The sequence below is a fragment of the Dysidea avara genome, chromosome 10 (assembly GCF_963678975.1).
Source record: "Dysidea avara chromosome 10, odDysAvar1.4, whole genome shotgun sequence".
Lineage (NCBI taxonomy): Eukaryota > Metazoa > Porifera > Demospongiae > Dictyoceratida > Dysideidae > Dysidea > Dysidea avara.
The window spans coordinates 13,040,463-13,061,839 of record NC_089281.1 but is presented as its reverse complement, the minus strand read 5'-3'; the positions used below and the strand labels follow the sequence as shown (position 1 = coordinate 13,061,839).

The following is a 21,377-nucleotide window of genomic DNA, read 5'->3' as shown; positions in this document are numbered from 1 at the left end:
TACTTGTCTAGTGTTTTATTTACACAAGCATTTTTTCAGTATATTTATAGAAGATTGTTATAGATACTTGTGCTGTATTGTACAATAATATAGTATACAACAGAGTCATGCGTGCACATGGATAGACATACAGGTGTAATAATACATGCATGCATGCATGCATGGTTTTGAAAATATCCGGCATTGCCTATGGCTTTATAAAAATGATGCACAACTCTGAAGAGTTCCCATGTATCGCCGGGAACATTAACACCTCACTACTATACTTTGAAGGAGGTCACAGTTACTACTGCATGCCTCAGAGTATAAATGCCTGTCGCTAGTTTGCATGTCTGATGTTAATTATGCCTCCTTGTAAAATATCTGCGCTTAGCAATGAATCATGGCAGTATATGCATTATTGACAACAAGGTTATAAAGATATTAATTTTGCTAGTTGCACACACAAGATTAACAACTCCAAATCAAATGAAAAAGCTCATGCATGGTGCATGTAATGGTATAGGCTAGATTTTAACTCTGCATGAACACAGCAGAACATATATATATTCAAAATATCCATGCATGCATGCAACAATAATATTATACTTTGTAATTATATGGGACTCCAGTCAGATTTATAGCACTCTTGTATAGTTCTTGATTGTATGATGTCATTTAATTTCCACATGCAAATACTCCTTAGGATGTTATTAGAGTGTTGTTGCAGCAGTATCTTAAAAGCATACAAAATAATCCTTTGCTTTTTATTCTGGGACCTTGGGTTTTTGCCATGCCAGCTCGTGTGCATAACTAATCTGTATGGACTCAGTAACAAAACACTGATGATCAATAGATGGGATTTTATGGTGTGCTTCTGTTACATTGTGAGTGAATGACGAAGAAGTGGTTGATTTGACAAAAAAGCTAGAGCTGGAACAATAATGTAACACTGTTTCTATACACATATGTGGGCATTAGGCATAGTTTGATAATCTGCAATTTGGTTGTGCGTCCAATGCAGGGAGGCAGCATGTTATTATGTTTCAAGGCATAGCTAGAAGGTGAGCATGCATGCACACCTGACTGCATGTTCTATTAGAGTATATCTTTTGCAGACTGTTTAACTTCTATTCATTCAACTAAATTTGTACTGAGGCAGCTGCATCATGATGTTACCTACACCACTGTATTGAACACTACAGTCACATGATGAACAATATTCAGTAATGTGTATAACCATCCAAACAGCATGTAGAACATCAGCTGTGTACCTGGTCAGTGAACCATGTTCACCAAAAACCCCTCAAAGCACCTATAGCTACTTATAATTTTACAGTTACATCACACAGTTGGCTACACATACATAACTATACTACTATAGCATAATATATATATCAAAGTGCGTATGTATTATCCAAGGTTACTAAGGCTGTTTCAATTAATAGTTTAGCAGTAAATGTTGCCTTGAAGTCAGCATCTTTACTAATAAGTGGGTACCACAATGGGTAGTTAGTGTTCCATGTGTTATTGTGTAAGTTCAATGCCACTCCGGATGCTTGTATATAGGAGCTACCAAACTTGGCAGACAGTCCAGATTGCATGCTAGTGTAGATCAATGAATAGGTGGGATCCAACTTGATGCCCTTAGCTAGACTAATTGCTCATGGAAAATACACTGTAAAATATTGAATCCTGTTATGGGCCATATTCCATTATATTCTAGCCAACATCTAAATAATTCATGAAGACCACATGTACTTGGGGACATATTCCCATAATGAAATTTTGTCCCACACAATCATTCCTTACTCTTAACATGATCAGTAATTGCATCTTCAACGTTTGTAGTCAGAACACATATGGTGTCATTCTCTGTCAATTTCCCACAATCAGTGGACAGTGAGATCTACATAAACAAATACATACATGCATGCATATCACCATGTACTGGACTTGGAATGCACAAGGAAGAGTTATTATGTCTTTTGCAAGTTTCAAATTTTATTTTTAAATATAATATTTTAGTATGAGTGTTCAATTAGGGTGATTTGCAACTAGTGATGATGAAACCTTAGGAAACCTTAGGAAAGTAAGAGAATACTAATGGAACAGTGTATGACCACATCAAGAGCTGATTAGTTAACAAAGGATTACATGGCTGTTTATTTTCACCGCTGGCTATTAACATGACAAATACAACTAAATACTGACAAATGTGTAGTGTTGAGATCTACTAGATTGCTGTCTCCCACTGAAGTCAACTAATGCCAGTCTAAAACTAGTAGTACAACACTGATATTTTGAATTATTTTCATGAATCCATGCAGTGGTCACATCATAAAACTATGTGCAACAAGGCTTACAAGGCTTTAAACTTTATTTGCCATAACCTCTGTGTGTGTGTGTGTGTGTGTGTGTGTGTGTGTGTGTGTGTGTGTGTGTGTGTGTGTGTGTGTGTGTGTGTGTGTGTGTGCGTGCGTGTGTGTGTGTGCTATCAAGAGAGGCCAAGCTCTCTTTCAGCAATGCCGTAAACAATACACTGAAGGTATAAGAGTCTTGCTCAAGGAAACAATGCTACATCATACCCCCTTCCCCTCATTTAAATATGTGGCCTTTCCACTTTCCTGTAGCTACCACGGGCTGTCCCACCTGGTTTAATTCAAAGCTTTTAATTGGTTACTCACTTTTCCTTGGTCAAGTAGTTCTACACTACACAACTGTAGCTGTAACTATATACATTGACTGATGTGGTCACCTAACTGTTTATACTTCTTACAGAAATAAACAAGCTGTAGCTACATGTTCACATTTCTGTGGTATTGTGGTAGCTATTACATAATATAAGGGATACAAAAAACTGTTTGTTGATGCAGGATATGATGCAATAACAAGAGGTAATGGCTAAATAGATGAATACAGCATAGAACTTGACACAATTCTGGTGCTACTTGTGACGATGAGTGCCCAGAGATACCAAACCACCATTACAGTGTATGTGCATTATAATTGATGCAATTTAATCGTCGGTTATGTATGTATAGCTACCAATACCCAAGATTTATGTACACATACATTTGCACATGTATTAGTAATAATTCTTTGGGCTGTAAACTAAGTGTCGATTGATTAATTTCCAATGCTTGGTCAGGACTAGCCATTCTTCTGTACTGGAACACACATATACAGGAAATATACACAAACATTGAATAAACAAACAAATACTTTTAGCATGTGCCACTTCAGAGACTCAACATCCATGCAGAGTATAGTGCATGTGCTGATCTAATTGTGATCACATGTTGAGTGCAAGCTGTTTATTTGGTCGTGAGAACGTGTGCATGTGTAATCCAGGAAACTGAGAAAAATGCATAGTCAAACATTCCTACATACCAATGCTGAGTGTTTCATGTAAATAAGCATTTGCAGTACATTAATATATATGCAGCACATGTTGCTGTCAGACCTTCAGTGCTGGTCACTGTAAAGCTTTAATAACAATAGCAATAACAATATAGATACCTGCATCGTACAATCTATATAGTATGCAGCAGAATCATGCATGAAGTTGTGTGCATATGGATGGACATAAGGTAGAGATATGTGATAATAAATGCATGGCTTTGGCTATACACTGGTGATTAACCATGCACGTTCTGAAGATTTCCATGCATTGCCAGGAGCATTTCATACATATCTTTGTGGAGTAGTTATATACTACTCTGAAGGAAGTAACAGTTACTATACCATGCATTCATACAGTACCACGGTACTACCACCTTCAGAATATACATGCATGCATGTCACTAGCTATATGTTACAAACATATCTCCTTAAAATATATCCTTTTCATTTATACTCCAAAATTTTGGCTTCTCCATTTTGGCTTCTCCACATTTTGGCTTCTCTGTGCATAGCTAATCTTTCAGTGACAAAACATGCTCCAACATCTCTCCTGGCCTGAACTTCAAACTCGACGCAAGATATCCAGACTGCAGACATTTTACAAAGCACTTCACAACCAGATTCCCTTATCTATTCCAACCAATTATCTTCCAATGACCAGAGAAACCAAGCAATATCATGCAGCACCATTTCATACTCCCTACAACATCTACTACAGCTTACCAAAAAAGTTTTTTCTCCAGAACAGCTCAAGACTGGAACTCTTTGCCACAATTCCTAATTGATTTAAATGACTTTGACTCATTCTCAGATAACATTTCTAATTATTGTAATAGTGTACATGTATGATGTTTTTTCCTGAGCACATCAGCAGTGCTGGCTGCTCAGTAATAATAAATAAAACATCAATAGGTGGGATTTTAAAGTGTGTCTCTGTTGTGACTGAGTGAATGATGAAGTGTATTTTTGATTTGGTCTCATGTGGTTGACTTGAAAAAGGCTAGAGTTGGAAACAAGAATGCAACACTGCCTCCACACATATGTAGGCCTTAAGCACAGTTTGATACACTAAAACCTGCAGTTTGGCTGTGGGTCCAATGCAGGGGAGGCTGCTGTTATGTTGTATTGTACTGCAAGGTGTAGCCAGAAAATTTAGGTGAGCATAACTGACTGCTCTATTAGAGTATCTCTATCTTTTGCAGTACTGTTTAACTTCTATTCATTCAGTATTGAGGCAGCTGCATCATGATGTTACCTACACCACTGTATTGAACGCCACAGTCACATGAGAAATATTCAATACCATGCATATATAGCCAGCCAAACAGCACATAAAACATTTGCTGTGTACCTGGTGAATCATGTTTATTTGTAGCCACCAAAAACCCTCAAAGCAACTTACAGTTATATCACACAGTTGGATATCTATACAACTATAGTATAGCATAACATATATCAGCATTATCCAAGGTTACTAAGGTTGTGACAATAGTTTAACAGTGAATGTTGCCTTGAAGTCAGCATCTTCATCAATCAGTGGGTACCACAATGGGTAGTTAGTGTTCCATATGTTATTATGTAAGTTGAATGCCACTCCAGATGCTTGTATAATAGGACTAAGAGGGGCAGCAAATGGGGTCGGTTGTCCTTCAATAGACGGTATAGGACATATAAGTTGCGTGTGATGACTGTGGATTGTAAAATGTTCGGTTTCGATGCCATATCCTCCATGTTGCAACTGAGATCCGTTCAGCACCACGTCAAATATTGATGCCTTGTTATCTTTATCATATAGTATCATTATGTTTTTCTCTACAGCAGAAGGCAAGTAAAATTCAAACATTGTTGCTTCTCCTAGTCTAGTAGCAGTCTTGTTCACCCACTGCAACTCCATCACTAAACTGTCGTAGTCCACAAACGTGTAATTCATCCAAAACTGTGAAGGTGCTCCATAGTAAGTGTGAGACAAGTCATCTTTCATTTCCATGTGAACAACAAATGTAGCAGGACTACAGTAGTAGAAGCCAACTGGTTTAGTGTACCATCGACCACTGACTGGATCAGCATTTATTGTACTGTTTGGCTTATCAAATCCAGCGTTGCCATAATAATCGTATTGCATAGCAAAATTTGAGAAGTCTGTTTCATTGTAAGTGTAGTAAACTATTTGTCCGAATGGAGCATTCTTGATCAACCATTTTCCTTTACTGCTAACCTCCAGTCCAGACAAGAAACCATTCATCTCATCAAATTGTATATGCAACATGGTGTTGTTAACAGTGAAATCATACACAGGATTTGATACTGAGAGTTTTTTACAGTCCATTATAGGCATATGTGTTGGTTTAGTTTTCTTCAATTCATCTAACATCATTTTTGCCAGTGGGTGTGTCCCTAAAGCCTCAAGTGTCATGTTAGTGAATATTCTTTGTTCAAGCCATGAGTTTTTGCCATCTTGGAAATTTTGTTTATACAAAACTTTATAGAATTCTTCATTGCTCCAGTGTATATTGTCAGAAACACCAGGTAGCCCCCATGTGTGCTCAGGTAGTTTTATCATAAACCGGAGAGCATTCTGAACTCGTGGGTCAGTATGGTCACAGTTGGTAGAAGCAATACAGTCACTATAAGCTTTCTGTAGTGAGCGATATTCTGCTACCTTTCTAGGATCTGACTGGATACCTTGTAACCATGTGTCCCCTATCTCTGATGTCATGTTTGGTAAATTGTTCACTTCAGATAATACTTCATCATAAAATCTGTCAAGAGTTGAAGCCATAATTTCTGCTCCGGGAAACTGCTCCTCTAAGATGACAAATGTTTGTTCAATCTCAGACAGAGAGCAAGGTGGACCACTGTTGTCTGTACGAAAAGAAAAGGCTAGTGCTACTTGCTGGTCAGGTATGATAAGACAGTCACCATAAGAGATTCCACCTGCATTAGTCAAGCTTGGTCCTGGGTTTAGTGGATACCCTCCCTTATGCCACATTCCTAATATATCTGGGGACCATTGAAATAGTTTAGGGACGGCTGGAGGTGAGGTACCTGGATTAACGCCAACTGAAATGACCTTTACTCCAGCTGAAGATAAAGCATTAAGTGAATTCTTTGTTAGTCCAGGAACATCTCGTAAACTAAGCACACGAGGTGAATGGTCTATACCAAGTTGTTGATATATGTTCTTCACCATCTGAACTGAGGCAACAACAGTGTCAGAGTTCATCATTCCATATTGCATGTTCATTGCTCCAGCATGCATCGCGATATAACCTGATTTGATAGCATCAATTAGAACATCAACCTCTTCTTTTTCAGGGCATTCCAGTACCTGTCGATTCAATACCATATTTGGGCAATCCAAGTACAGGCTGACTAGCCATGGGTGTGTAGTGTAAATAAACGAAAGCTTCGAGTTCCATTGCTTGATAACTTTAGCTAAATTAATAGCCCTGGAAAAATATTCTTGAAAGTACCTATTCAAAACATCAACAATAAAGCCCGTTACAGGATATATTCCATCATAGCCAACATCCAAATGATTCATAAAGACCACATGAACCTTTTCAATCTTCGGCATACGATTCCATGGAGGTATTAAATCCCATTCAATTGTCTCTCCGTCATTTTTTACATGCCCAACAAACAAGTCTGATATGGCAGAGTCGGATATCAATCTGTATACGTTCGTCCCATTACTTATCAGTCTTGCAGTTGTCCATCTGTCAAATGAACTACCACTGTCGGTCACCCGGTACACTGTAAGGTCTTCAAACAATGGAGATGAATCACGTGAATATGAAACTGGCCGCGATGCAGGACCACCTTGTCGAATTTGGAATATGTTTTGCTGATGGTATACACTGTCTTCAGAAATCCATTGACCCTCAAGGCTTAGTTCACCACTGATAGCATCAGAAAGTAACGCTGTTAACACAGCAATTATTGCTGCGAAATTCATAGCCACTCCCATAAAATTGCAAACCCACAATCGATTGTTTGTATACGATATTAACCATGGCCCTCGCCATGGCAGTTGTTTTTCGACGTACATTATTCATCGGAGTCCGTGCTGCAGTAGCCAAGTACATTCGTGAAGTAAAGGAGGCGAGTGAGCCGTTCGATTATCACAAAGAATTGATGCTGTGGGATTTTAGAAAAGAAGATGTCTTGCAACACTGGGACTGTATTTGCGACGCGGACATTGATGGGCACTCTTGGGCAAAGTTGGAGAGAAATAAACGAGGTAGAACAAATGTAACTGATAACTTACACTACAGAGTTAGCTAACTGAAGTCTACTGGCTAATATCCGGTTTTAGAGTAGCAAAACTAAATACAGTTTACTAGTAAGTTAGATTCTGTTTTGAACACGTGTATATTGTATAGGTGGTGCTGTGTTTCATGGTAACCTCAGTACATATTGTCCACCTGAGGCAAAACGAGGTGGCTATGCTGCAATTAGATCGCACCAAAGAAAGGTAAATATTTTACGAAGTTGCTATTGTTCCGGCAGCTGGAAATATTTTGTCAGGGCTACATATTGTTCTGGTAGACCACTAGATTTCTCTCACTATCAAGCACACTAGTTGTATGCTATACCCGAGTATTTGACTTTAGGACACACGTCTAGTAGGTTACCCCGAGTATTCGACTTTAGGGTACGTATCTAGTAGGTTTCCCCGAGCATTCAACTTTAGGGGACGCGTCTAGTAGGTTGCCCCGAGCATTCAACTTTAGGGGATGCGAAAAGTAGGGTTAGGGTAGGGTTCAGCTCAGGGTTCAACTTTGGTTTCTTCTTCACCTTTGTCTTCAATATTATATAGAAGTTATTCCACTCATAGAAACTAAGGGAGTTGGGTAGTTCGGAGCCACGTAGCACAATGGCTAAGACTCTGGGCTAACACACTGGGCTAACACACTGGAGGTCCCAGGTTCGATTCCCGAACAAGGATTTTTTTTTTTTTCATTTGAGCACTCACCTTTTTTGTCTACGCTTTATTTTTATTCATATGACTGCTGGAACAATAGCAACAGCCAATATTTTATTATGGACCTAATTGTATTTTACGCTATGACAGAGCACGTGGTATGATCATGGCTGCTTTGATGTATCAGAGTATGACGCCTTACGGTTGCGTGTTAGAGGTGATGGAAGAAAATTCTTTGTTAACATACAGAACCAAAGCATGGTAAAAGATGATGATGTATGGCAGTTCTTCATGTTCACACGAGGGGGACCACATTGGGAGGATATCACGGTGAGTAAATGACTGCATGCCATATCATTTTATGTTTCTTACAGATTCCTTTACACAATTTCTTTGTAACTGACAGAGGTACTATGCAGGATGTTGAGCTACAGTTTTCTAGGGAAAGAGTCACCACATTTGGCATATTACTGGTAGATCGGATAAATGGACCATTTTCACTGGAAATAGAACATATTAAAGCTGTAAGGGCTTTTTATTTGAAAAAGATATGAATAAACAGTTTACTGTAATATTCTATAACATGCACATTTGTATATTATTTCTGTAAATAATCTTAATTGGTATGCACAACGTTACTAATATTTATATCAAGAGTTCATAATATTCCCTAAACACTATATAACATAAACTCTTGTTTATATGTACATAATATAACAGGCTATAGGATCAGGTGTCCTAGAGACCTTCAAAACTTGTGCTGTAAATCCTTAATAAACAATTAATAAATGAATCGAACAAGTCCATGAAGTGTAGTTAAAATTTTGACCATGTCTGGTTTTGACAATGAGTTTAGTGGCATAATGTATAAATACATATGTGCAGTAGTATGCTGTACATAAGCTAGCTATAATTGTCATGAAAAAATAGCTACGCTACAACAGATAAGTTTTAAACTACATACCCTGACACTTGTGAAAGCTTTGACTGCTCTATTAGAGTATTTGATTATCAGGAAATTGGCAAATGAAGTGGTGTAAAACTTGCTGCATAGTTGCCAGTGTACACACAATTTGTACATAACTAGTTGTTTTTATCAGGCTGGTATACATCACACTTTGTGCAAAGTACATCAGTGCACTTCAATTTTACTGTCAGTCAGTGACTGTAGCTATATACAACACACAAGGTTGCATGTTGTCATGTAGCTATGTCCGCATGTGCTATACTGTGTACAACTCAGTCAAATTTGTCATGCAATTTTACTACTTCACGGACCCTGCTTGTCACACATCTTACATGCACAACTGACTGTTGTTGGTAAGCAATACATGATGCATTCCTTACAAGTGAGTGCAGTATGCCCAAGGAACTCTACATGATGCCCTATCACACATGGTTTGTAAGATCAATAGAATGGTTAACTACTACATAGAGCAGTCACTGCATTCAGAACAAGTTTTTACAAGAACGTGGAAGGGCAGATATTAAGGGAAGGATGATTTACCCCCAAAAGTTTTGATGTGCTAACTATGAGTGTATTGTACAAGTGCAATTACATCTTAGACATATACATGCATGGGTAATGAAAAGATGGAAAGAACAATCCAAGAGTAACAATTAAAGCTGTTAAAAATCAAATACTCTAATAGAACAATCAACTATAAGAACACATCGTTAAATCTCTATAAGGAACATGCAAAGATCAACTGCCCATGATCATGAGCAAAAATAAAACATTTTCAGTTAATTCTTCAAACCTGTGCACTGCTAGCTATTTCACCATTGTGTGCTTCACCATTCAAAATTTTATACTTTTTATGTGGTATTCTTATATGCAATAGGAAGGTTGGCTGTGGTATTCAGGATTAATAGTGCGAGCATTGTAAACAGGAAGGAGTAAATAGTGCAAAGTAAAGCCAAGCACCATTTCCTTCCTGTTTACAATGTGAGAACTATTAATCCCGAATACCACAGCCATCCATCCTATTACAAATTAATCTGACAGCCATATATAGCAACTGTTATTAAGCAACAGAAATTCAAAAATAAGAATGATCACACTTAGTAATCATTGTCTATAAAATTGTTGCTATGGTTAGCAGCTGTATTGTTGCTATGCTATGAGACATCTATCACTATAGTAACACTGGTTGTCAAATCAGACATGTACATCCAACAAAAACACACCACACTACTTCAGCCAATCAGATTAGTATTACAGATTTTTGTTGAAGAACTTTGACACACAAGTGTAATACTAATTCTATTGGCTAATCACTTGATGTATTACGTTAAGAGAGTAGTATATTGTAACACATTCATTCATTCATTTTTTGGATTAAACATCATCAATTCCTGTATACTCTGCAAAAGAAACTTGCTTTGGTTATGGGTATATAATATATACAAACTTGATGCTTGGGTTAAAATCCTTCCCTAATTTTGCAGCTAAAACATTAATTCTACGCTGCAGCAGAAACAAAGCGATATCTATAATACTCATTGTTGTGATGGTTACTACATATTTTCTGGAGTGACCATCACTTTACAGTTCTTGGGGCTGTGCATATCTTTCTCACAATATACAAGTAGATATTACCCTTACTTATTGATCAAGCTTCACTTTCCATACTATTATATTATAGTCTAGCCTTATGCAAACAAAATGTGACCTTATATCCCATAAACCAAGAGTAAATATTTACTCTTGCTTAAATCTACTGCAAGAAAATACATACAGGTAGTTCTTTAGTTAATGCATCCCAAAAGAAACGCTCTATGCAAAAGCATAATACAGTATGAAATGGAAATTCTCAACCACAAGTGCCTTTCCCTGGTGAAACATTTTTGAAAGCATGAATGCAGTTGCAACATATAGATTTAGTAAAATATTCTGGTTACAGTTACATAATGCTAGCATAGCTAGCTATAAGCTAATAACATCTTACAGCTTTTGGACATTACGTAACCCTTGAAATCAATTTATACTGCAGCATTGATGCTGTGCCCTTCATATGACAATCACTGACTGGTGATGTCACTTGCAGTGGCTCACTATAATTTATGCTGTTCCTGTTCTATAGAGTTCAGTCGACCGCACAATTCAATCTCAGAAGATTTGCAAAAGTATGAATATGTCCCTCTAAATAAAGTATTCTCTATATGCTCTGCAGAGTGCATTACATAGTTGTTGCATTTACCAGTTACCAATTTTTCTTGGCTCCCATGCACTATAAATGTCCCTATTCAGGGGCGGATCTAGGGGGTGGGCTTTGGGGGCTGAAGCCTCCCCCCTTCACTTTTAGGCTTTACTTGATCAATATGCTAAGGATTATAATGAAATTTTGTCTTAGCATAATTATATGACCACTAATAATACAAATACTCATAAACTCACTTTATAAACATCTTTCCAAGGCATTTTTAGTGGATTTATACTAAAGATTATGCAACAAGGACCCGGATCAGCATTGGAGGTGTACAAGATTGAGATACTCTAATAGAACATTCAGTGTAAGCATAATAGTTAGTTCTGTTATGGAAATCTTCCTGCACCTATACATGCAATGAAGTGCATTGGTCTGTTTAAAAGGGTTGTTCATCTACTTGTGTAGTTATTACCAGTACCGGTGTGCTTAATTACACAATTTCTATTGAAAATGCTCTCAGATTCAATCTCGTATCATTCAAATTTCAAAATTCTCCAGTTTCAACATTATCATGCATGCAATTGTGATGGGTGCACCATGTGCTTGGTAGTCTGAACCTACCCAAACCTTTCCACTAGCAAATGCTGCAAAGAGCCATATATATATATCTAAAGGCAGTATATAAAATATCTACAGGTAGAAATATGTATTTTTATGTGGAAATGTCTCCAAATTGCAGTATTTTAGCATCTATATTTCAAAACTTTCCTCAGGGGGGGCATGCCCCCAGGCCCCCCTGGTTCCAGCATGCTTTGCAAAGTACACCTCCCAGACCTCCACCCAAGAGATTAGTACCTTGAATTAGCCCCCCCCCCCCCCCTTTTATAAATCCTAGATCCGCCCCTGCTATTAGCATCCCCTTGTGAATCCTATAGATCCACCCCTGAAGACATCTACAACTGCGCTATGTGTGACATGCCTACTTTTCATGTCCACATTTTTAGTGTGCGTGCCTTGCTTTGTTATATACATCTTAATTCTGATCATATAATAAGTTGTTTGATTAGAACCTTCTGAAGAAAATAAATTAGCTATATAGTGTTGATCATGAGAACCTATTCAGTAAAATTTCATGGCATCTATACAGAGTAAATGTTATAACAGAATCTGGCTCTCATTGTGGAAGCACTGCAAGCACATGATCGAGGCTCTGGCTCTTATATCAATCTGGCTCTTATATACTCATGAGTCTCAGTGCAAGAACATGAAGTGTACACTCAACATAATAGCTTTTTGGGACTGTCATATTCAGGAGCTATAGTATATGTGACCGAATTTGGCTTCCACACACATCCAATTTTCTGACTTTAATTAACTGTAACTATAGACTACTCAGTAAGCTATTGACCTAAAAATTTTACACAATTCTTCCATAGCATCGTAAAATACTAGGTCCAACAATTCTTCCATAGCATCGTAAAATACTAGGTCCAAATTTGAAAATAATGGCATACTCCCACATTGAATCGTGGTGCTTCAAAGTCATAAAAGTGGATGTGCGTGGAAGCCTTGTTTTGTCAAATTCAGTCACATATAATGTAGCTTATGGCTTTCTTGTCATTTGAGTAGAGGGAAGGGTATCTGGTGGCCAGGGGGCATAAACGCAGGATTTTGAAAAGGGGTTTTCACTACAGCAATAAGTGCTATAGTGCATGACTATTATATTAGAATATAGTTTATAATAAAATATCTTGATCTTTTCACCATACAAAGTTGTTGATTGTACGCAAGTTTTGCCATGTGAGAATCTACTACCTAGCTAACTGAGATAAAGGCTTTTATTAAAAGTGTGTCTTGTTTCATAAATTCCAGATTCTGGAAACACAAAGTTTCAAATTTTCATGCATGCAATGTTTCAATTTAATATAGTTTTAAAATTCACGAAGGGATTTCCTGCATTTTCCTGCATGAAACCCCTGGAAACACCCCTGGATGGATCTTCAGTAGATATCTCATTCTTCTGTAAGAGAATGTCTGGATACCGTATGCCACTTAGCTCATGCATTAGCTAATTGAAGCTATATAGTATGAATTCTCACATATATAGGTAACTTGATTTTACTCAAATTGTACTGTAGCTACCACACATTAGTTCACTAAAGCATTGACTAAAGTAAAATGAGACAAGAAATTAGTATCAATGAATGCATAATCTTTACAGAGTTATGCAATATACAATAGTGGATCCAGGGTTTGACAAGGGTGGGTGCACCATGAGCAGGATAGTAGGTAGCTATATAAAGCAGGGATCACAGATGCTATTGGTATTTTAAGACTGAAAATTTTGATGTGGAGTAGTTTTATGCACAAATATCTAAAAATAATCATAGTGATATATCATACTTTCTAAGTGGTCTACATGCATTGATCAATTAAAAGCTTGATTTGCAAAAGAATCCTTGTAGGCTATAGCTACATAACTAAGTGTGCCCATGGGCCAGTGGTGGAGGATTTGTTACATATGGTGACTGTTCTATTAGATAGTTTATTGACTATTCTATTAGAGTATTTTATTGACCGTTCTATTAGAGTATTTTGATTGACTGCTCTATTGGAGTATTTCAATCTTGTGTATATATAATTAACGTTTGTTTGGGAATAGGGGTGGGAGGGCACGTGCCCCTTTCTTTTTTGAATTGGCTCAATCTGAAGAAATGATATTGGAGTCATCCCTTTGGTATATATACTTCACATATGTTTATAGTAACAAAGTGGGCATATGGTCATATACATTGTAAATTTGCAAGTATGAATTTCATACCAAAGGGATGACTATACTGTGGCAACTGAGTATGACCCTTATACTCAAGTTGCCACATACAGGAGTCTACTTCGGTAACTATATGAACTTTGCATACATTCTGATTTACAGTGTAACAATTAAATAGTAGGCATATAATATAATAAGACCCTTTGGGGGCATACTTGACGTGGACATGAAGAGTAGAGAGAAACCATTAATGGAATGTTGAAACATTGTACAAAATTAGCTAACAAATGTGGGTGAGGCACATGCGACCTATTAAGCATGACCTAAAAAGGCCTGTGTGGGCATGGCAAGGGTGTGGTTATACAAAACAAGTAAAGTAAGTAGTTACAGATTAAGTAATTGGATCCAGCCACTCTTTAGATGTTTCCAGAAATATCCTCTCTGCAGGCTAGGATACTCTGGTGGGCAGCATCATCTAAGCTCCTTTTGACAGATGACTTGTCGAGTGTAATAGCAGAGTTAGATAATGTGATGAAAATTCCGTGGTTGCCGGATAATGACTAAGTGCAGAAATGTTAATGGTCTTATAGAAACTTGACCTCATAACAACTTGAGAAGTTAGCCTATTATTGCCAATGAAGGCAAATTCTGCCAACAATTGTACATATTCAACCTTAGTACATTGTGCATTGATTGTATACTAAAGGTGGACATGTCAATTCCAACAAGCACTTGTGAGCTGTAACAACAATGTCTGGCAGATATGGAGTTGGTAAAAATGGAAATTGGAATACTAGCTTGAGGTGCTTCACAGGCCTGGTGGTTGTCCAAGTCAGCAAGCACACAAACAAATGAAAAACATTGATGAGCATAGTTACATGCCATGCAGAATATAAAGAGCCTGGTTGCTGCTGAGTCAAAGCAAAAAAAAGACATGTAGGTCACATACTAGACATTTCGCATCACACCCCTACAATGGACCATATCTGCAAACTGGGTGGAGTATCAGAAGCAGCTTGTAAGAGCTAGCTATAAGATAGCTATATAAGATAGTATATTCTAAATCCTATACAGGAGATTTCCAGTTCAGTAGAGTCACTGAACTTGGATTGGACAAAGAGTGTTTGATATCAACTGACTTTTAGCTTTAAGATACAAGGAATGACCGGATGGTAAGGTGGATAGCTGCTTCTGCATAAGCATTAGCTATATATATATATATAGGATGGAGTATTCATTATCGTTAATTTGTAAAGCAACATGCATTCCCAAGGTGCATGTGTAGCTGCAGACCTAACTCCTAAAGCTGCATGGGGATCAGAAGTCGTACTGACACGACTGAGTTTCGCTTCTCGGGATACATGAATAATACTTCAGCAGCAAACTCCATAGTTTTAAGGTTGGAACCTGACACTTGTAATGAGATGGTCTTAGCTAGTCTGGCGCGGCCGCCCCTTCGCAAACTGTTTGCGAAGGAGCGGCCGCGCCAGACTAGGTCTTAGTATAGGGCGGTCTTTGTAAAATAGGTGAAGCATGTATCCATGCATGTACAGTTATTTTACAAATTTCGGTTCAATTTTCCAATCCCCCCTACAAAACGCACGTGGGCAAGTCCGAGCAGTTCGTCGCGCAGGCGCACTGAAAATAGCGCACTATTTGTTGACACGAGGGTTGACACTGTTGACTTGGCTATAGTGTGAGCGTCTTGGAGTGTTTGTGAAGCCTAGTTCGAGTCCACGCTCTAGTGTGTCCTAGTGTAATGGCGCTGAGTAAGCTTAATGATTTTACCACTAGCTGTACCTCTTCAATCAGTAACGGCTTGTCTGATGGAGAAAGAGTTCACGTGTGCCATTTGTCACGAGTTGTTTGTGAGGGCACACACGTTATCATGTTCACATACTTTCTGTGAACGGTGTATCTTCAACTGGCTAAGGAAGAACAACTTATGTCCACTTTGTATGAAGGCAGTATTAGGCAATTTAAGCCAGTTCATTCCATCGTATTGGACAATGCTATCAGTAGACTAGTTGAATCACTGAAGTGCTTGCCTAAAAAAGTTAAAACGAAGTCAACTGGTTATTTCTATCATAATTTTGGTGGTGTTCGTGTTGTGCAGTGCAATTTAAATACAGTTTGCGTTTATTGCAATTCTGATGATGACACAGATGAAGAAGACAATGATGATTACAATGATCCTCCTTACAATGGCTTGCCGGGCTATTATTGGGGTGGACATGGTTCTTGCTTTAAATGTGGTAAGTGTGTTCCACATGTTTTGAGGCTACTGTTATTTTTTGTACAGGAGATCCTTTCCACTGGGCCAATGGTTGCCCCAATGTCTGGTAACTGTATTCCAATGATTTCACAGTATACTGTGATTATGATTGTGAGGTGATTACTGAAATATTAACTACAAATAGAATTTTTTGATTGTATGTTTCCAGCAATTCAATTACTTTGATCAAGAGTTAATTTTTTTTTGTGTGTTTTCTGCATGTAGCTGTTGTGACATTCTATACTTCTTCACTGTAATTTGCATGAATACTTATACTTGCTATACATAGTATATGTAATAGTTGTACCATGGCTGTGAGGGATTTTGCTGATATATACACCCAAACCCAGAGGGGTAAGGGTGTGTATATCAGCAAAATCCCGACACAGTTGTGATATGTGATATATATATATATCACTCAGGGCACACTCACCTGATAGGTGAAAGAACTACAGATCATTCACCGCAGTTGTTTTATACACTAGCACATGATGATCGATTGTGGTTTCAATTACGTTGGCAAATAGCTCTCAGAACGTTATTCCTACGTCACTATGTTTCAACACACGTCAGGAACTTTCAATTGTGGGGTTGACTTTTGGGGTGTACATTAAACCTTCGCTATTGTGGAATTTGGCAGTAAATAAGTTAATACATTAAGGTAAGTACCTATTACTCACCTAGTTGTCATTCTTGTTCCGTGGTCTGCTCAATGGCTGACATGCCCCCAATAGAAATATGCATCGCCCAAGTGATTGTATTCATCTTAGAATGTAGTTTAATTACTGTCAAATTAGTAACTACACTGAGCCTTACCTAATGTGTAAACTAAAACCCACAATAAACACTCCGTGTCGCTGAATAAAACGAGTCAGACTAGACTGTTTCGTATCTTTGAACTGGTTGGGTATCAAAGCCATGAACAAACCATGTTCCCATGATATTGCCTGGTGAATATGTGAGTTAATCCTGAGCGGCAACTTTTAATGCCCAGTCTATTGTGATATATATCCATATATAGTCAGGAGGAACCCATAAGTGCCGCAAGGTGCAAAGGAGCGTTTAGCATCTGATAATAGTCTCTGCACACTGTTGGTGAAATTTTACTATCACCAGCTTTAATGCACAGTACCTTATAAGGATGTTGTGAATTACATTAATTGGGGCGAGCCCCACAAATGGCAGTAGTCACTTGTACGTCCGACCCGTATGTCTGACCATTCCTGATAGTTTACGTAACGAACACGGACAGCCCCACACTGGTAGTGCTCAACTGTACATATGACCGTACGTCTGACCATTCCCGAGAGGTTACGTAACAAACATGGACAGCCCCACACTGGTAGTGCTCAACTGTACGTACGACCGTACGTCTGACCATTCCCGAGAGTTTACGTAACAAACACAGAAAAAAAGCCCCACATGGCTTAGAATTTGTCACTTGTCTCACAACTTATATACATTGACATGGACAAAGAAGACTGTCTTGGAAGAAGGCTGAGAGAAAATGAGACAGGGCAAGGAGGGAACACTGGCTGGTGAATGCCCGGGTGAATGGTACGTGCGTCACGTTCATGAAAACTTCTTGTACGAAGAAGGCCATATTTACTCCACTTGGCTTAGAATTTGTCACGTGGGTTACAGCTTCTTATCTACATAGACATGGACAAAGAAGACTGTCTTAGAAGAAGGCAGGGAGAGAACGAGACAGGGCAAGGATGGCAGCAGAAATGCCACATGAAGCACAAGCAAGTAGACACCTGATAGACTCCATGCACACTCGCAGAAGAGAGCATGCAGTTTGCCAATGAAACTGCAGAAGACAGGGAGATAAGTCATAGCTGACTATGCTTCCACACAGTTATGTAGCTATATACTGGCAGGCCACTGAGCCTCCCAACTTGAACTTTTTCACCTTCCTCCAGCTACCTCTAGAGTAGCCTGAGCATTTCTGTACGTATATCTACAAACACACGCACACACACACACATTAAATGCTATTCATGGAAATACAATTCATGCCGCATCACTTTTTATACAACTCAGACTTGCCCCATCATGCTTTTAGCATCTGTCTAGTGTATTAGCATGGTTTCATTGGTTATAACACTTAGCTAGTGTCTTTGTATTTCTGTAAGCACAACTCCATAGTGACTTCAGAGCACTTCCAAGATCTAGCATTCTTTATCACTGTATCAACACCATTGTCACTGGTGAATTTGTTTTGATAAAATCATGCTCAAACGTGAAGATAGGCTCACAATTTATCAAGATGCCATAACATACCTTGGTCATTGATCCAATTATTGGTTTGCTGAATAAGGTAATGCTGGCAACAAAAAATAATCACCAAAGGTGTGTTTTACTAGTTAAATGCTTCTTTGCGCCTTGTGGCACTTATGGCCTCCTGATACTGTCTGTATATTTACAAATTTTCAAGGGACGTAATTTTTGTGGTTGCTTGTCTGTCTACAAAAGTTTCATCCTTGAAATTTAATGGGTTAGCTCTATGCTTTCTAATAGGTAACCTCAATGAAAAAATGAGTGATCCGCAAAATAAAACAATATGTAAAAGGAAATTTGTCAATCCAGGAAAATTACGCACCTCAAAAATTTGTATATATATGGTAGTCCCTACTTCAGTCTATACCCAAGACTGAATTAGGGATTGAATGTTCAAGTATATCTGCAGGTGTAGGTGACCTCCCTTGTTTCCCTGCTTTTTTCTATGATCCCTAATCAAAATTAAAATTCCTAATTTTTCCTTATACTTGTTTGTTTACTTTTTTGTAACATTATTATGACTGGTGAACCTGCGCATACCGCATCAAAATAAAGGATGGTGCCAGAGTTAATGTTTTCATCTGAACATGCTTCCCAGCTATCGGTTATTGAATTGAAGGTGAAATGGCCATTACGCTTTGCTTTCAGCTATGTTCAGCCTGTTACACAGCAGTACGAACGAAGAACAGCAGGAGAAGTGCCTCTGCAATCATCCAATCACCATGAAAAATACGGACGATTCGCACACCCCAATTATCAATTTCTGGCTTGAAAGTCAAGTGGCCATTACACTTCGCTTTCACCTATTTCAGCCCTTTACACAGCATTATAAATGAAGATGCCTCTGACACCCACACTCATAGGATATCTGTTATCAACACCTCAACTTCGGCTTCGGGTTGAAAACAACCAATATTCTACTCATGGTGGGGTTTAAGTATAACTTATGTTGGGAGAGTGTGTATATTGCTATAATCTTGACAACCTACCCAGGGCGGTAAGTGTATCAATATCCAATTCCTACTCTGAGGTTACTATATAGTTGTTGTGTTGATCATATTCATCATCTTTGGTGATAGACTTGGCTGCTAAGTCTCTAGATTTAACTGGTAATGTAGCATCTTAGTAGGGTGATGGCATGCAGTCAAACCCAAGAATGGTGGCTTCATCAGTTGAGGGATGTGTGGCATATATATTGCATATGTCTCCAGTAGTATATATTATATAGTTATACAACGGCCACGAGTGCTCTGCCTGATATAAACGCACGAGCCTGAGGGCCGTTAGGCCCGAAGGCAAGTGCGTTTATACAGGCAGAGCACGAGTGCACGTTGTATAACTGTTATGTACCACTCACCTAATAGGTGGGGAGAGTCTCACAAGACAGCTGTAACACTTATAAAGGCCAGGTTTCTAACATCGATTGTGGGTAACCAAGCCGGACGTTGCGATGATGTTCCCCCTGCAGTACTGCAGCCACCTGAGATATTGAAAGCTAGTACGCTATGGGTTATATCACTAACCTGCATTCGCTGTTCGACTCTCATCATGTAGTGCTCAGCATGCCAGCGTGATCACTCAATCGCCATATAGACTAAGCATCAGACTAATCGCCATAGTGATTCTCTCGAGCAAAAAAAAGTAGCTAAATAGACGTTTTAAGTAAACAAAACCTAACTACTAAACGATGCTAGTCTAATTCTTACTATTCACACTGGCTAAACTCGAATCAGGTGGCATGACAAAACTGGTTACCACAATCGAACGTAAAAGTTAGTATTATTTAGAACTATGATATATTTGTTTTATTGAGTCATTGTCGAAGTGGGCTACAGTTTAATCTGGGCTAAGATGGCACCAGACTAGTAAGGTGTATAAGTATGTTTATATATATGTAGACTAGAGTTGTGGCCACCCGTGTTGGATTTTTCGATCGCCATTGGCTGCTTGTAAACATTATACGTATTGGTGACGTTATGGCCCACAATCGACCTTTACATGTCAGGCTATAAAAGAATTCGAGTGATCTGTGAAGTGTCTTTCCACCTATTAGGTGAGGTGTCGTAGTGGTCTTCACCACCGGCACTTGTGCTATGCTGCACAAAACCGCAGCCAGTGCAATATCTGTATATTGCACTGCGGTCGGTGCATTATAACTTATAATGCACTCGTTGTGGTCTAAAAAACCGCAACCAGTGCGTTATAAGTTATAATGCACTTGCTGCGGTCTGCAGCAGTGCAATATACAAATTATGGCACTGGCGGTGCCTTTGAACTGCCCACGCAGAGTGGTACATTTAATAGTTATACCATGGCCACAAGGGATTTGCCTGATATATATATGCCCGAGGGCGAGGGAATATATATCAGCAAATCCCGAGTGGCCATGGTATAAGTAATATATACCACTCTGGCATGCTCACCTAATAGGTGAAGGAAGACAAACCTGCATTCACCACATTACTTTTATACAGAGGTTTGCAAAAATTGATTGTGGGCACAGAAAAGAAATGATTGTGGGTTTCACTGGTTGTAGTGATACCATTTTAAACCAAATAACCACTTTGTGGATGAATAAAGTTACCT

At 38.5% G+C, this 21,377-nt stretch overlaps 2 protein-coding genes across 3 annotated transcripts; one reads left to right on the top strand and one right to left on the bottom strand.

The window, feature by feature from the left end:
* Positions 1-4,858: 4,858 nt before the first annotated feature.
* LOC136236770 (uncharacterized) lies at positions 4,859-7,342 on the bottom strand. Its single transcript, XM_066027009.1, has one exon. The coding sequence runs from the start codon at positions 7,340-7,342 to the stop codon at positions 4,859-4,861; it is 2,484 nt and encodes an 827-aa protein (XP_065883081.1).
* Positions 7,343-7,372: 30 nt separating this feature from the next.
* Positions 7,373-8,925, top strand: LOC136268942 (complex I intermediate-associated protein 30, mitochondrial-like). 2 transcript variants are annotated; one of them, XM_066064419.1, is made up of 4 exons: positions 7,373-7,627; positions 7,770-7,861; positions 8,561-8,641; positions 8,686-8,925. In XM_066064419.1, exons 1-4 carry the CDS (start codon positions 7,399-7,401, stop codon positions 8,863-8,865), a joined length of 582 nt encoding a protein of 193 aa, XP_065920491.1. In that variant the 5' UTR covers positions 7,373-7,398; the 3' UTR covers positions 8,866-8,925. The 2 variants fall into 2 exon arrangements, with proteins under 2 accessions (XP_065920491.1, XP_065920490.1); XM_066064418.1 differs by having other exon boundaries at positions 8,462-8,641.
* Positions 8,926-21,377: the final 12,452 nt, after the last annotated feature.